Below are 17,189 nucleotides of genomic sequence, written 5' to 3' on the forward strand. Positions count from 1 at the left end.
TGGATGCTTGGCAACTGGTTCATATTTATGGCAGTTGCACTGTCCTGGAATCACGTGGATGACTTTTTGTGACCTTCTGACAAGAGCAAGCCAGATTCACTTTACAGCCATGTTAACTAATTTAACAACTGCAGTGGTTCATTTAACAACTGTGGCAAGAAAAGTCATTAAATGGGGGAAAACCTCACTTAACGACTATCTCGCTTAGCAACATAAATTTGGGGCTGAACTGTGGTCGCAAGTCAAGGTGTACGTCTGTCTGTCTATCTAGTTATCTAGCTACCTACCTATCTACCTATCTTGAATGCTGCCCATCTTGACAAAGTGTAGTGTGTAGTGAATCAGCCACCTCCAATGTACCACACACACCCCCACTGGGGTCCCAGGTTAGTTGGCACAGCGATGTTTTCAAGGTCTTTCAGAAGGCCAGAAGGATAGGAGCAGATCTAACCTCAAGGGGTAGGATATTCTTTTTTGGGGGGGGGGTGAGAGAGCTATGGCAGAAAAAGCTCTACTTATGGACCCTGCCAGCTAAAATTCTTTGGCTGACGGTTACTGCAGCATGGCCCTATTGGTATGAGTAAGGTAAAGGTAAAGGTTCCCCCACATATGCGTGCTAGTCGTTTCCAACTCTAGGGGCCGGTGCTCACCTCCGTTTCAAAGCCGAAGAGCCCGCGTTTGTCCGAGAATGTCTCTGTGGCCAGCATGACTAGACGCCAAAGGCGCACGGAACGCTGTTACCTTCCCACCGTAGCGGTCCCTATTTTTCTACTTGCATTTTTACATGCTTTCGAACTGCTAGGTTGGCAGAAGCTGGGACGAGTAACAGGCGCTCACTCTGCTATGTGGCACTCGGGATTTGACCCGCCAAACTGCCGATCTTCTGATCGACAAGCTCAGCGTTCTAACCCACTGAGCCACCGCGTCCCTATATTGGTATGAGTAGGATGGGCTAATCCCATTGGGTGAGCCGGCTTCTCAGATAGCCTATGCTGTTGGTTTCTTAATCTGGTTGTTTTATTGGGCTGACATCCTTCTGGTTTTTTTAAGGCTATTGCCTATGCTCTCTATTCATATTATTCTATAAATTCTGCCCCACACCACAGCCCAGTCCCGCTTGCATGTAACTACCTTTTGCATGGTCTTTGTCCAGCTGATTGGCCACTTTCTTCCATTCTTCCATCTGCTCTTGAAGTGGGTTTATCAGACAGTCAATTAAAGCACTAATTTTGTTGAGAAAACACAAAGAGGAATCAAATCCTGCAGGAAAAGAACCAATCTGCATCTCCCTCTAAGCCTTTTAAGGGCATGCTTTTCCCATGCACGAACCAAAAGTCCAGAAGTTAGAAAAACCTCAGTCCAATTCAATCACAGCCTCATAAATCAGGCTTAGCAATTCTGTAAGAAAGGATTCACGTATTGCCTCAAGGCTGCCTATGGAGTAAATGACAGGCTGTTTGAGACTGAGAGGCTGGGGGATTCTGGGAGTTGAAGTCCAGACGTCTTAAAAGTTGCCAAGGTTGAAAAATACTGGTTTAGCCCAAGGCCACTCAATGCAAAAGTGGTGAGCAAAGAGCACACTTAACCTGTCAGTGGTGGGTTTGCAAATAGGAATGCTCAGGACAAAGAAATTACCAGGACAAATCAAACGCTAAATCTGATTTAATTACACAGGCATGTAATCTAAATTCAATTACTTGTAGTTAATATTATGATTTGCCATTATCTGATAATTTTCCCCATCTGCTACGTTAAAAAAAATGACAGTTTTGTGGCATCTCTGCAAGAAGGATACAAGCCAAATCCAAAACTCTAGAGAGGTTCAATCTGTGCATCCTTGCTTTTGTGACAACGAAGCACAATTTAGATTTGCTGCAATACTTCCCTAATTTTTTACTCAAACTCTTAATCATCACGCAAGAACAACTCCCCAATTTACTCAAGTTACCAGAAATAAGCCCAGAGAGGGGGAAAATGTTTTTGCAACACTAATCAATGTTCTCAAATATGGAAATCATGCATTTTGCCATTCTTCACTCACTGCTGAGTTACAATAATGTCTGAAAAAGGAATTACTACTTTGAAAATACAGAGCAAGCAAGCCTAACTTCTCACAATGGAGCATTACATTTTTCCCTTTTACAAAGCCCAATTTGTACAGTAAGAGAAAATGAAAGGGTGTTCCCAGCAACAAAAATTTGGAGGTTAACTAGAAGTCAGCCCCAGTAAACAGATTAATATGGTCCTAAATGAAAGAGACTTGAATACCAATTAAATTCTGAATGCTATCCAGAATCTAATGAAACTCTATTTCCAGATTGTCAGCTGGCAACATGCATAACTCACCTTGAAAACTGCCTGAGCTTGGACTCAATGCTTCGATGTCGCATACACATTCTGGTTAAAGCAGAGCCAATTTCTCTGGTAGCACCTGAAAAAGTAAAAAACAAAAACAGCCTTACTTACAAAAACCTGCATCACACGTTCATTCTGGCAAAGAAAATAAGCAAAACACAGATCAGACTGAGGGTATGAAGCATTGGGGTTCAAGAACCTGATCAAACCGTATGGAGGTGCTACAGAAATTCATAATATCGTTATACAAATTCTTGGATCCTGCCGAGACTGATAACTGGGTAGCACAGAATCAGCCTAAAAGGAAATACATTTTGATGTATATGGAACTGGAAATAAAGTAGAATGAAAGAGTTTTTAAGACACGACAACCAATTTGGTGTAATGGTTAAAGGCCACGCTAGAAATTGGGAGACTGTGAGATAATATTTTTGAAAGTTATATATCACATTTGGAAGATAAAATCAGGGGACTTCTTACAGGTGTTAACATTTTAATAATTTATCGAGTCCTGAGCTGCAAAACTATCCATATAAATTGTTCTAAAATGCCCAGTTAAGCAAGTGTTTTGAGAACCACAATAATCACGAATAAACTCTGACAGAAAAGAGAGCCAATATCTTTCAGTCCGACTATTGAGCACACAAAATGCTACGCAAATTTTTGTAACCCACATCAAATTATGATGATGAAGCCTAAGCATTCTAAACTTGTCAAGTATCAAGAACATAAAACAGGAACTGAGAGAAATTAGATTAGTCTTCATAGAGTCACTATATATCTAATCCCTTACTTCACGGGTGTCAAACTAGTCACCTGACGTCGTGACTTTTTTTTTTTTTTGCATTGCCGGAGCTGGGGTGGGGCGCGGCCTCTGCATGATGCAACCGACCCGTGGGCCGGCAGTTTGACACCCCTGCCTTAGTTGCTCCCTTGTTTATGTGATGGATACAAAGTGTGACTCCTTCTCATTCAGAAACCAATTCACAACTCCAGCTTCCTGTACAGTCAAGAAACTGTAAATTTGATTGCTCATAAACATAGACGTCAACGGTAGATGGTGCTGTTTCTAAAGGACATGAGAACTTAGCGAGAACTGACTTGCTGAATCAGTGGGGGAAAAGGTAAGACTTCCTTGAAGAAGATCAGATCATAACCAAGACAATCCAACCCTTGTTTATGATAAGCACCAGTCAGAAATAGGACTATGATTGAAAATAGTCCAGCCACTGACACATTTTTTCCTCTGACTCCGTTTTATACACCTTTGAACCAGGTGCATTTCGTTTTTACCCAAGCCTTGTCTTCATGTTAACTATGAAAAATTGCAATGCCATTAAAGTTAATGTAGCGTCACTGAAGAATGCCACAGAAGTATCGTGATTTCCTTCCTATCTACAGGTGGGCGCTCCTTTTTTTTCTGAGGAATCCTAGGAATTTTATATGCTTTTTCTTTCACCCTCACGAACCTGTTCTCATTTTTTCACCGATGGGTGACTTGAGACTCTAGGAGACTTGAGGAGTCTCTGCTGTTATCTCTGAATAGTTTTAGATTTTCAGTGAAGCTGAAATTAATCTAGAGGCTGAGAAGGCAGCAGCCATGGACCCTACAGCAAACTAAAATTAACATTTACAATTCAATTAATTAAAAAAGGATAGCGATGAAGGGGGATGAGAAGGAAGAATGATGAGATTGGTGAGTTACCAAAACTCAGGAGCTTTGGACATTTTCACATGACATTCCGTGAAATTTGGACTATTTTATAATATATTTTGGGGCACAGGGAGGCAATGTGCCTTATCATTAAACAAGAAAGTACAATTAACACTCAAGCTTCAGTAGAAGTTTTGATTTGCAGGCTATTAATTAGAATGCCTTTATAAGGGTATCATCAAGAAAATCTGAATGTTTCCTATACCGATATAGTCCTTGACTTATAACCATTGGTTTAGTGACCGTTCTAAGTTACAGTGATACTGAAAAAAATGACTTAGGACTGTTTTTCACACTTACTGCACCCCCAAGGTCACATATTCAAAATTCGGGCATTTGGCCAAAATATGTAGATCTATTTGGCTATGTCAAATTAAGTGGTAGGGCCTCGGCTAGTTTTGAAAGGCAGTGTGGACATGTCTTTCTGCCATGTTCATCTTAGAATAAAAGAGTTGGAAGGGACCTTGGAGGTCTTCTAGTCCATCCCCCCGCTTAAGCAGGAGAACTTATACCATCTCAGACAAGTGACTGTCTAGCTTCTTCTTAACAACCTCCAGTGATGGAGCACCCACAATTTCTGGAAGCAAGCTGTTCCACTGGTTAATTGTCCTCACTGTCAGGAAGCTTCTCCTTAATTCTAGGTTGCTTCTCTCTTTGTTCAGTTTCCAACCATTGTTTCTTGTCCTGCCCTCTGGTGCTTTGGAGAATAACGTGATCCCCTCGTCTTTGTGGCAGCCCCTCAAATACTGGTATATTGGTATCATGCTTGACACAATCTCTTTTATTTCATTGATGCCATTTCTACATAAGAATTGCACAACTCGATCTGATGAACACACTATTCATTTTGTTGAAGGCATCTCACATTTAATCTCTATGGATTGGGGGTAGGAGAATATCCAATCTTAAAAGCCACTTAGTGTTGATCAAGAGTAGACAACCTAGTGAAGTATGGTTATTTTGAACTACAATGTCCATGTTTCTGAAGATTCTAGCTGGGGTTTCATGGAGATATAGCCTGAAATATTTCAAAGGAACCAGATGATTTACTTTTGGCTGGGACAATGAGTTGGTATCAACACAGCTTCTCACAGTGCATTCAAAATATAGTTTTCAAATTGGGACAGAATAAATGTATGTTTACACATTTATCAGCTGAAACTCTGATCATTTTATTGTAGGGGTAGAAGTTTGAAGATGGATGGATGGATGGATGGATGGATGGAAGGGAGGGAGGGAGGGAGGGAGGGAGGGAGGGAAGGAGACCGCTGCAAAACAAGCCATTAAGTTCTAGCATCACATTTTATTAGAGGAATGTCCATGAGCACGTCAAAAATTCCATGGAGATGGTAGAATATCTTGAGATAAGGTTGAGATTAGTCCACCAGACTAACAAATGCTTTCTGATTGGTTACATCTAACCTGGCACCCATTTTATGAATATCTCCTGAAGCAACCAGTTTTTTTGCAAATGGCTCCACTAAGCATGTATCCCCTCACCCTTGTACTTATGTCCCCAGTCCCAAATGTTTGGATACTCCTGGGATGCAGTTTGATGCATTTTCACCTAGGAAACTGCCAACTGATGGGAAATTGTTGTTGTTTGATGAGATGGGCAGCTATAGAAATCAGATAGACAGGCAGATAAAAGCATCCTGCAAAGTTGCTGTCACTCCTGGCTAATCATCAAACATTCTTTAATCTGCCCTAAACGCTAACACTAAAAGAGTAATTCTCCATCTTATTTGCTTAGAACAACCCCACTGATTTCAAAGGGTCGTATTTGCAGGATATGCACATACAAGAATGAAGGCAGAGTCAACTGCATTGTCAAAGAATGTATGGTATTCTTTTGCTTTGTTGCTTTAGTTATTTACAGCTTAACACCAGAAGCTTCAAATAGTTAAGCAATAAAAGGCCACAGCCAAGGAGGATTCATTTGTTTCCTTCTGCCTCTCCATCCTTTACCACTCATTCTCTTCCTCTCTCTCTCTCCCATCTTCTTAGCAAGTTAAGTGCAGGAAAAAAGAGTCAGACAATAGAAAGAGAAACAGGATGCAACCCTTAAACACAAAATAAGTATCATCTGAAAACATGCAGACTCAACAGGAAAAAAAAGAGATTACAGTGAATACCAATTTTCCTTCCTTCCCTCCCACTTACGTTATTACTGGATCCCTAAACATTTTCCCAACACTTGGCATTTCTACCCATGAATGTGTTTCAAACACAAGCACTTTGTTTTACCAACCATGCCCAGTGTACATGACTCTTCCTTATAAATATTGCATCGAGATAAAAGACAGTGTTAAAGGAGCTTAAATTCTCGGCATCTATGGCTTGACAGCTTTGCTATGAAAGGGGAAGCCAAAACACAACCATGTGCATGTCTACTTATGTATTTATTATGCACTTCCTCCCATTAAAATGGACCCAGGATTTGCAATGGGGAAGCCCAAGTCTATGAAAGGAATAAGAGATCCAGCAGGAAGTGAGGGTTCTCCCCCCTCCCCTTTCCCTTTTCAGTGACTGGTTGTTGTTGTTTTTTTGTTTTGTTTTTTGTACTTTTATTTTCTGTAAAATGGTTGCCAAGGGCTGATATAAATTCCCTTCCATTCTGTTGCCACTACCGGTATGGGAAGGCCAAGAGAGAACAGCTGCAGACATTCTGTGGTGACAGGGGATGTACCAGGTTACCAACCTCCAGGTGGAGAATCAACTTTGTCTGCCTGTAGGACGTTCAATAAGGGACGCGGTGGCTCAGTGGGTTAGGACGCTGAGCTTCTCGATCAGAAGATCGGCAGTTTGGCGGGTCGAATCCCGAGTGTTGCGTAACAGAGTGAGCGCCTGTTACTCGTCCCAGCTTCTGCCAACCTAGCAGTTCGAAAGCACGTAAAAATGCAAGTAGAAAAATAGGGACCGCTACAGTGGGAAGGTAACAGCGTTCCGTGCGCCTTTGGCATCTAGTCATGCTGGCCACATGACCACGGAGACGTCCTCGGACAAGCGCTGGCTCTTCGGCTTTGAAACGAAGATGAGCATGTACACTGGGCATGGCTGGTAAAACAAAGTGCTTGTGTTTGAAACACATTCATGGGTAGAAATGCCAAGTGTTGGGAAAATGTTTAGGGATCCAGTAATAACGTAAGTGGGAGGGAAGGAAGGAAACGACTAGCACGCATGTGCGGGGGAACCTTTACCTTTACCTTTAGGACGTTCAATGGGAAGCTCAACCAAGACTCCTTCCTTTGGTGTCCTTGATGCTCTCTTGAGCTTGATGGTTTACTTGCAGATGTTTCATTAACAAAGTAGTTAATGAATGATAGCATGATAGCACTGATGATGCTACCTACTTTGGTAATGAAGTATCTGCAAGAAAACCAAGCTCAGAGAGCACCAAGGACCCCACAGCTTAATCCTGAGCTACAAATATTCACTTCTATCAATTCTTTCTTGATAGGGAAAATCAGGATCGTATTAGCTCTGACTGAATCAATGCCACAATATTTAATGATTGCTGACTTTCTTTTTTTCCCCTCTTCCTATTAAAGCCAGCATGTTGTATTATTAGGTAATTTGGGAACATTCTAGGTCAAGATTACCTAAAATTTGCTCCAGCCAATTAATGATTCAGGAAACAAATTCATCACGAGGGGGGGGGGGAAGCCAAGCTTCCATCTTTTGGCACATGGTTAACAGACCTCATAAACCATTTTCTGGGAGAATTATACAATGGCTTGTTACCTCTTGCCAATAAACTGTCCATTACTGTAATAAGACTAAAAGGAACTTCCAATCTACAATAAAGGGGTTTTTGATCTTGGCACTAAGAGGAGGTTGCTCAAAATTCGGACTGCAGAACTGAAGGAAAGGGGTTTGAAGGATTCACCTGGTATTTAGAATTAGCTAACTATTATTATGGAGAACTCTGGTTTAGTGCTCAACCTCAACCTGTTCAGCACATCTGACCTACGTTCTGTTCTTGCTTAAAATCTACATGACTCCATGTGTAATACCACCACTTATTTCTTGATTTATTAAAGATGTGGAATCAAATAAATGTAAGTCCTCAACTTATGATGATAATTAGGACCAGAATTTCCGCTGCTAAGCAAAGCAGTTAAGTGACTCGTGCTTCATTCTACATCCTTTTTGCCACAATTATCAAGTAAATCACAGTCATTCTGCTGTGATTTGTTAAGTGAATCATGCAGTCGTTAAGTAAATTCAGCTTCCCTCATTGATTTTGATTGTCAAAAGCTACGTAGCTGGGAAGGTCACAAGTGTGATGACGTGACTCTGGGATGTTGCTACCCATCATAAATACATGACAGTTGCCATGTCACTTTTTCTAGTCCAATTGACTACGAACAATCGCTAAATGGATGGCTGTAAGTCAAGGACTACCTGTAATACAGTTCCAGTTGTCCTACGTGGGAGAAAAAGAGCATTTGCAGGCATGAAACACATGTTATCTCAATGAAATGCAACATCCTCGTGCTAAAAATTAAGGAACATTAAAAAGCTTCCAAGGAACTAATTGGGGATATGCCCCAATGGTTTTTTTTAAGTTTGGAAAATTCTAAAGTATTCCAAGCTAAGAACCTAGAAAACCGGACAAGTTGCAACGTTTCAAAGGTTCACAAAATCACAAGTAGCTTTTTAAATTCCTTGCTTGGCCTATACGTTGTGTGTTTTAAAGGCATTCTCTACCATTAGCCAGTAAAACAGTAGACATTGGATTTATCCCTGCTGCTTTTGGCGGGGACAAGCAGAGTAAGATGGGGAAAGTGGCAGTTATAAAACCACACGTTCAGACTATGAGGCACCATTTTGGATTCTACTGCTGTGAAGGACAGACCTAGACATGACATCAGCAAGATACACACGCTGTGTGCTTCACATAGTTATCCCTAATAACACTCTTTCAGGTTCAATTCCATAAATGCAAAATCCAAGCTGCTTTGTTAGTTGAGCATTACAGAGTGCACTCTCTGGACCTCTGCATGGTTTTGATAAATTTAATACAAACTAGGTTGCCTCACTTTCTTGAAGCGTCCTGTTTAATGATGGCCAAGGCCAATGCAGCATGCTTCTACATTAGGAAGAGAAGTTTTCTTCATGGATATGAACCCACGCTGTGCAGGTAGTCCTCAATTTACAACCATTCATTTAGTGACCAAGTTACAACGGCCCTGAAAGTGACTTATGACCGTTTTTCACGCAACTGTCTTTGCATCCCCATGGTCATGTGATCAAAATTGAGATGGCTGGCAGCTGACTCATATCTATGACAGTTGCCGTGTCGTGGGGTCATGTGGGCACCTTTTGCAACCTTCTGACAAGCAAAATTTAATTCTATTTTATTCTTTTTTGTATTGTTTTAATTGCCCTGTGAACCGCCCTAAGTCCTTCGGGAATAGGGCGGTATATAAACTCAACAAATAAATAAATAAAATCAATAGGGAAGCCAGATTCACTTAACAACCATGTTACTAGCTTAAAACAACTGCAGCGATTCACTTCACTGTGGCAAGAAAGGTTTGTAAAATGGGGCGAAACTCACTGAACAAGCATCTCACTTAGCAACAGAAATCTTGGGCTCAATTGTGGTCGTAAATTGAGGACTACCTGTACTGTTTTTGTTGAGTTTTTATAATTGTATGTTCGTGTCCCCCCACAAAAAAGAAGACTCATTATTTCTTACATTTTGTAATAAATTAGTTTTAAAAAAAACACCTCACAGTTTTGTTCATTTGTTCTATGTCAGGGGTCCCCAACCCCCGCGGCATACCAGCAACCGGTCTGCACAAACAAGCAAGGCCTCATCTGCGGGATGCAGGCAGCACGCAAAACCACGCCCCCTCTGGTCCGTGGAAAAACCTTTCTCCACGGAACCGGTCCCTGGTGCCCAAAGGTTGGGGACCTCTGTTCTATGTAATCCTTGAGCAAAAAAGTAAAGAAAACAGAGTTGCTTTGAGTTCTAAATATTGCAAAAGGTTTTGGGCACGCCGTGATCAGTGCCTAGTACAGCTGGTTTTAGATTATGCTCATCTGAACTGAAACACACATTTTAGTCAAGGCCTGGAACAACATGGGAGCTGTTTTGCTCTGTGCTCTGTATGCAAAAGAAAGCAGAGCCGTTCTGGACAGCTGAGATATAATGGTATTTGGGAATGAAACTAAAGAAACTACAGACAATGGGCTGATAAACAAAATTTGAGTATGAAGGGAAACAGGTGTTTCAGAGGGGATCTAGTCTTCATGAGAGTAAGGAAGTGAATGAAGGAAGTGGTGCTTTTCAGACTTGCAAGAGTCTATTAATGAAACCTTACAATATACATCTAGTATTCCTGGTTGTACAATTGCCTGGACCAGGGGTCCCCAACCCCCGAGCCACGGCCCACTACTGCACCTCGAGCCTTTTGGGGACCAGGCCGTGGAAGTGGCGGGCGAGAGTGCATACATGCACGCTCCATTTGTCCTGCCACTCGCACAAATGGAGGTGCATGCACACACATGCCTACTGCTCGTTCAGAACCATCCCTGCCAGTCCCCAAAGCCAGAAAGGTTGGGGAAGTCTGGACTGCATCACAAGGCTAAAATGAAAGAAAGGCAAGCTGGTGGGTATCATCTCTTCTCTTTCTCTAGCAGTCCCAGCCTGGCACATCCCACTGATTTGCTCATCCCCTGACCTCTCCATCTCTCTTCTCTCTGTTGATGTCCTACACCAGGGGTCTTCAAACCTGGCCAGCGTGCCAGTCAGCGTGCCTGGCTGAGGAATTCTGAGAGTTGAAGTCCACAAGTCATAAAAGGGTCAAGTTTGAAGACCCGTGTCCTACACCCTTCCCTCTTATCTTCCAAGATCTTCCTTTCTTTCCTTCTCCTGAGCAACTGCATGCTAATCAATGTTGTAAACTGAACCATAAACCATAATGAAAACATTGCACAGATAGTCCTCAACTTAAAACCATTCATTTAGTGGCCATTTGAAGTTATGACAGCACTAAAAAGATCTGGTCCTCACACTTACAACCAGGGCAACATCCTCATAGTCATGTGATCAAAACTCAGGCCTTTGGCAGCTGGCATGTATTTATGACGGTTGCAGTGTCCTGGGTGACATGTGATTGCCATGTGTGACCTTCTGACAAGCCAGGTAAATGGGGGGGGGGGGGGAAGCTAGATCGGCTTAACACCCATATGATTTATTTAACAACTGTAGTGACTCACTTTAACAACTGTAGTGACTCACTTACCAACCAGGTCATAAAATTGGATGTGACTCACTGCCTTGCTTAGCAATAGTAATTCTGGTTGTAAAGCAAGGACTACCAATGACAACAACAACAGAGTTGGAAGGGACCTTGGAGATCTTCTAGTCCAACCCCCTGCTTAGGCAGGAAACCCTATACCATTTCAGACAAATGACTGTCCAGTCTCTTCTTTAAAACTTCCACTGTTGGAGCATTCGTAGCTTCTGGAGGCAGGTTGTTCCACTGATTAATTATTCTAACTGTCAGGAAAAATTTTCCTTAGTTCTAGGTTGCTCTTCTCCCTGACTGATTTACTACGATAACAGGATCTTAAGGTTTCATGGAAATAATACTACTCATTATTTATACCTATCCATAGTGTATATATGGGCTGGTTCAAAACTAGTGAAAAGTTCCACCTAAGTAGATCATGCAACATGGGCAAAATATCCCTGAAACAACCTTTCCCTTTTGTTTGAGATGGTCTGGCTTGCAGATGATGGCTCTGCAGGCTGGGAATGAAAAGAGCAGCCACTTAATTGGTTGCCTTAGAATAGATTTTGCATTGGCATAATTTTTATTCATCACCCAGCAACACATCTTGCATGCAATAATCTGAAGGGCAACTGCACCACAAAAGGTTTCTTTAGTGAGGGGAAGATGCACCATAATCAATTCAACCCACTTTCAACCCATTTCTGGTCCATGCTTCAAGAACTGAATACTGTTTATGCAGTGCTTTTTTTCTTTAAAAAAAAAAAAAGGGGCCGGAACTCAGAGGTGCTGTCACTGGGAGCAATGCCGGTGTCTTGCTACGGCATCGCCGCCTGTGCTTTGCACCCCGGCCCCTGCGGCTGAGAGCCACATGCCGCGGGGATTCCCCACGGCCGCCGTGAGGATTCCCCTCCCCGCAGTTGCCATGCTGCGGCCCGTGCTAAACGTCCACCCGGAGCTGCTCCGAACCCCAACCCAGAGCTGTGTTTCTCGTGGCAGTGGTCTCCGGCACCAAACAGCCTCTTTCCAACCACATCCAGAAAAAATTGTAACAAACATTGGAATTCTCAAGGCCATGTTTGGTATTTCCCAGCAATCTGTTACTGGAAGGAAAAAGCAATCCCTGCTGTGTTACTGATCCCAGAGAAGCATTTGCATGTATGCAGGTATCCTTAGGGTGCCATAGTTATGGATGAGAAATATTGGTTGCAAAGTTGGCATTTCTGGATGTAATACAGATATTTTGGACTTATTTTTCTTTCTTTGCATGTCTGATATTTTTAAAATGGCATATGCTACTGACTACGCTTATGCACATATGTAACATCTTTTGAAAGATTGTGACTAAACAAAATTTTAATGTACAGATAATACCACCAGAAATTATTTTAGCCTTTTAATAAAGGTTGTTACTGATGTTAAGCTCACCATGGAAAACATCATATATTGTTATGTATATACTAGGTTAATTATTTAAAGATTGAAGTGCAACATAACTAGAATCTAAATAATCTATTTTTCAAAACACACAACAGTCCAAACAGTAAAAGTAAAGTCCAAATTAAGAATATTTCATTCTTAAGAATTGTTTAATTTAAAGAGGTTTAGTTGTAATAGATGGTTATAGATTCAAAATAGTTTTCAAGAGTGTACAAAAGATACTATTTTTTTCTAGCATCAGCTAAATTAGACATATTACATTGAGAAAAATGTTTCTCATTTCTTTCCTGTTACCTTTATTGATTTCATTGCAGAGATGTTAACATAGGAAATAAGATTATTTTGTTATCTAATTTTACCTTCCAAAAGACAGAAGCAGATGAAAAATGTGAGGTTCTTTCCTGTTGACTTTTTTGAATTAGCTGTTTTAGATTCTAAAAGTTTAGTTCCTAAAGAAGTAACCTTGTGAATAATTTTAATGTCCTCCTCTAGTGCAGAGTAGGCAACCTTGGCTCTTTTATGACTCAAGGACTTCAACTCCCAGAATTCCTGAGCCAGCATGGCTCAGCTTGGAAACCTTTCTCTTTCCCCTCAGCGTGGCTGCCTCAGGATTTCTGGGAGTTGAAGTCCATAAAAAAGTCATTAAAAAGAGCCAAGATTGCCTATTCCTAAAGCCAATAGAGGGAGGTTGTTGTTGTTGTTTTTTGCCAAAAAAAGGTGCTGGAATGCCGTTCTGAGCGTTCTGTGAGGAAAAAAAGCCCTGTTGTTATGTTATATGGCAATAGAGAAAGAACTGCTACTACAGCATTCAGGCAGGAGTCATTGCCGAGTTGCATATGTACTCTTGCGTACTCTTCCAGCCTGCAACTCCAAACAGCAATTGATAAATTGTTCCCCTAAAGAAGGACTTTAGGAGAGGAGAAAGAAGCAACAAAACGCTCTTCAGATTTATTTATTTATTTATTTTAAGGACATGTGCAGTAAATCAAGATTTGGATGGATTCCTGAAGTAATTAAGTGCAATCATTCCTCCAAAAAGAAATGTTAGCTGTTTACATGGTCTGGTGTCATCAAGACTAATTTAAACCCAAACAACAGCAGGTTATTCAAGGGATCACAGAGGCCTCTAACGTTTAGTGAAGGCCAATATCCAGCAAGGTTGTTGTTGTTAGCTGCGAAGTCGTGTCCGACCCATCGCGACCCTATGGACAACGTTCCTCCAGGCCTTCCTGTCCTCTACCATCTGCTGGAGTCCATTTAAGGTCACGCCTACTGCTTCAGTGACTCCATCCAGCCACCTCATTCTCTGTCGTCCCCTTCTTCTATTGCCCTCAATCTTTACCAGCATTAGGCTCTTCTCCAGTGAGTCCTTCCTTCTCATCAGGTGGCCAAAGTATTTGAGTTTCAGCTTCAGGATCTGGCCTTCTAAAGAGCAGTCAGGGTTGATCTCCTCTAGGACTGACCGGTTTGATCGTCTTGCAGTCCAAGGGACTCGCAGGAGTCTTCTCCAGCACCAGAGTTCAAAGGCCTCAATTCTTTGGCGCTCAGCCTTTTTTATGGTCCAACTTTCACTGCCATACATTGCAACTGGGAAGACCATAGCCTTGACTATACGCACTTTTGTTGACAGGGTGATGTCTCTGCTTTTTAGTGTGCTGTCTAGATTTGCCATGGCTTTCCTCCAGAGGAGCAAGCGTCTTTTAATTTCTTGGCAAGGTTACATCAAAGGAAAATAACAGAATAATAGAATTGGGAGGGACCTGGGAAAATCTTCCAGTCCAACCCCCTGCACAAGCAGAAGGTACCCTAGACCAGGGGTCCTCAACAGACTTGTGGACTTCAACTCCCAGAATTCCCCAGCCAGCTTGACACAGCTATAGAACAAAATGCATAGGTCAAAATATGGTGCTTTGAACACAGTTTGTCCCCCTCGTCTATGTGGCAGCGCCTCAAAAATTGGAACACTGCTATCATCCCTGATCGTGGTCTTCTCCACGCATTGACCCACATTTATAAAAATAAGCATCTTTGTTTACAGAAGGAAGAATTTGCTTTGGAAACGCCTCTAGCACTAAAAAGTGCTATATAATTTACTCTCTCGACTTCACAGTCCTAGAGTTTACATTCTAACAAGGTTGGAAAAGAGCGACACTACATTACAGGCGCTGGCAGTAAATTGTATTATCTGCTCCCAGCTTAAGAAGAGCATTCTCCATCTTCAACAGCCTTGTTCTGGAGCATTATAATGGCTTTGCCCGTCATGATACCTGGGGACTGTAATTCCTATGCTGTTAGAGCAATTTTAATACACCTAGAGTGCCCCGGGGAAGGCTGCATTATTCCTGAAGCAGATTCTCCAAATTTATTCCATGCCTTATTAATTTGAATGCACAACCCCCAAGTGAGAGCAGAAAGTAAAGTTCATTGCTGATCCATCAATTTCTTTTGCGTTCAGTTCATACGTATGAGAGCCACTTGCTGCCTGTACAGAAGCCTGCATCTTTCTAACAAAAATAACCAAAATCAAGACTTGGGACATCCACTTTCAGACATAAAAGGGAAATTTGGAGAACACAAAGTCTATCTACCTGCTTTAATGGAGAAACTGCAATGGAGAAGGCAACCACAGGATGAATAACTAAAGTTCTCCCAAGCCATATCTTGATGGCCTCTCCATAGACCAAAATCAGCAGCAAACTGATGATTTCTCCATCAATTAATTTTCTCTGCTTGTTTCAATTAGTTAAGGTGAAAATGTAAACTCTGTAAACTCAAGACCTATAAATCTTCCAAAATGCAGGGGAGGGGACAGGGAGGAGGCATCTCAAAGAGATTTCTTCTGCAACCCACTGCTTTCCTTCTATTGGCCACAACTGAGCCCAAAATGTATGCTGCTAAGGGAGAAATTTGCTAAGTGAGCTTTGCCCCCATGTTACGACTTTTCTTGCCACGTCTGTTAAGTGAATCACGACAGTTGTTAAGTTAGGAACGTGGTTGTTAAGTAAATCTGGCTTCCCCATCGACTTTGCTTGTCAGAAGACCTCAAAAGGGAATCACGTGCAGCTATCATAAATATGAACCAATTCTCAAGCATCTGAATGTAAAATCACATGACAATGAGGATGTTGCAATGCTCATAAGTGTGAAAAATGGTCATAAATCACTTTTTTCGGTGCCGTTGTAACTTTGAATGGTCACTAAATGAACTGTTGTAAACTGAGGACTTACCTATACCAAGGGTAGGCAACCTTGGCTCTTTTATGACTTGTGGACTTCAACTCCCAGAATTCCTGAGCCAGCATGGCTCAGCTTGGAAACCTCTCCCTTTCCCCTCAGCATGGCTGGCTCAGGAATTCTGGGAGTTGAAGTCCGCGAGTCATAAAAGAGCCAAGGTTGCCTACCCCTGACGTATACTATAAACCGCTAAGAGATTCAACCTGGTCCTGCTACTTCTCTAAATCTTTACATTTTCAAGCTCTGTAGGACATCTTTAAAGACCAAACTAGGGAGCCTACTAGATGTTCATATCAGCATCCTTAAGCTCACCACCAACTATTATTGTGGTCAAAGGCAGTGCAGCAGGCAATTTGCCACCCTCTAAATCACCACGTCTCTGTAATGCAAAAATTCAATTAGACACTTCTAATATGCTTCCATTTTTCACTGTCACTTCATGCTGATTGCAGAGATCTCGGATGGCCTTGCAAAATATGGCAAGGTCAGACCTTTGGACAGTTGGGTTGGGAGACTTCTTCTGAGAACAGCTGAGTGATAACAGGCAGCTCCAAAAGTGATCAACAAGGCCAAATTTGGCCGAGCTCAGTTCCACTATTGGGTTTGAAGAAAATTTAACTTCACTGTGTCTTTCAGAGAATCAAGCAAAATAATCTCCATTCTCATAAAGGAGAATACAGGTAGTCCTTGACTTGCGACCGCGATGGAACCCAAAATTTCTGTTAAGTGAATTTTGCCCCATTTTACAAATCTTTCTTGCCACAGTCAATAACTGCAGTTGCTAAAGTTGGTAACATGATTGTAAAGTGAATCTGGTTTCCCCACTGACGTTGCTTGTCAGAAGGTCTCGAAAGGTGGTCACATGACCACAGGACAGACACTGCAACAACCGTCATAAATATGAGTCAGTTGCCAAGTGTCTGAATTTTGATCACGTGAGCATGGGGATGCTACAGTGTTCGTTAAGTGTGGGAAAACGGTCATAAGTTGCTTTTTTTTTAGTGCCATTATAACTTTGTACAGTCACGAAATGAACTGTCCTAAGTTGAGGACTACCTGCATTATAGCTCGGGGTTGAAATGAGGAGTCCGTGGTGCTCTCTGAGCTTGGCTGTTTCCCTGCAGATGTTTCATTACCTGAACTAGGTAACGTTATCAGTCCTAGATGTTACCTAATTTGGGTAATGACATGTCTGC

The 17,189-nt window shown here is 41.9% G+C and overlaps 1 protein-coding gene across 3 annotated transcripts in view; it reads right to left on the minus strand.

Moving 5' to 3' along the window:
* Positions 1-17,189, minus strand: part of MTSS1 (MTSS I-BAR domain containing 1) — a 162,280-nt gene that overhangs the window by 40,815 nt on the left and 104,276 nt on the right. For all 3 annotated transcript variants that reach the window (XM_081323293.1, XM_081323295.1, XM_081323294.1), the window contains exons 4-5: positions 2,347-2,431; positions 1,132-1,223 (exon numbers count right to left, since the gene is read on the minus strand). In XM_081323293.1, coding sequence (XP_081179419.1) covers positions 1,132-1,223; positions 2,347-2,431 — 177 coding nt within the window. The remainder of the gene's footprint in view (positions 1-1,131; positions 1,224-2,346; positions 2,432-17,189) is intronic.

This window comes from Vipera berus (assembly GCF_964194415.1).
Source record: "Vipera berus genome assembly, chromosome: 3".
In the NCBI taxonomy this organism is placed as follows: domain Eukaryota; kingdom Metazoa; phylum Chordata; class Lepidosauria; order Squamata; family Viperidae; genus Vipera; species Vipera berus.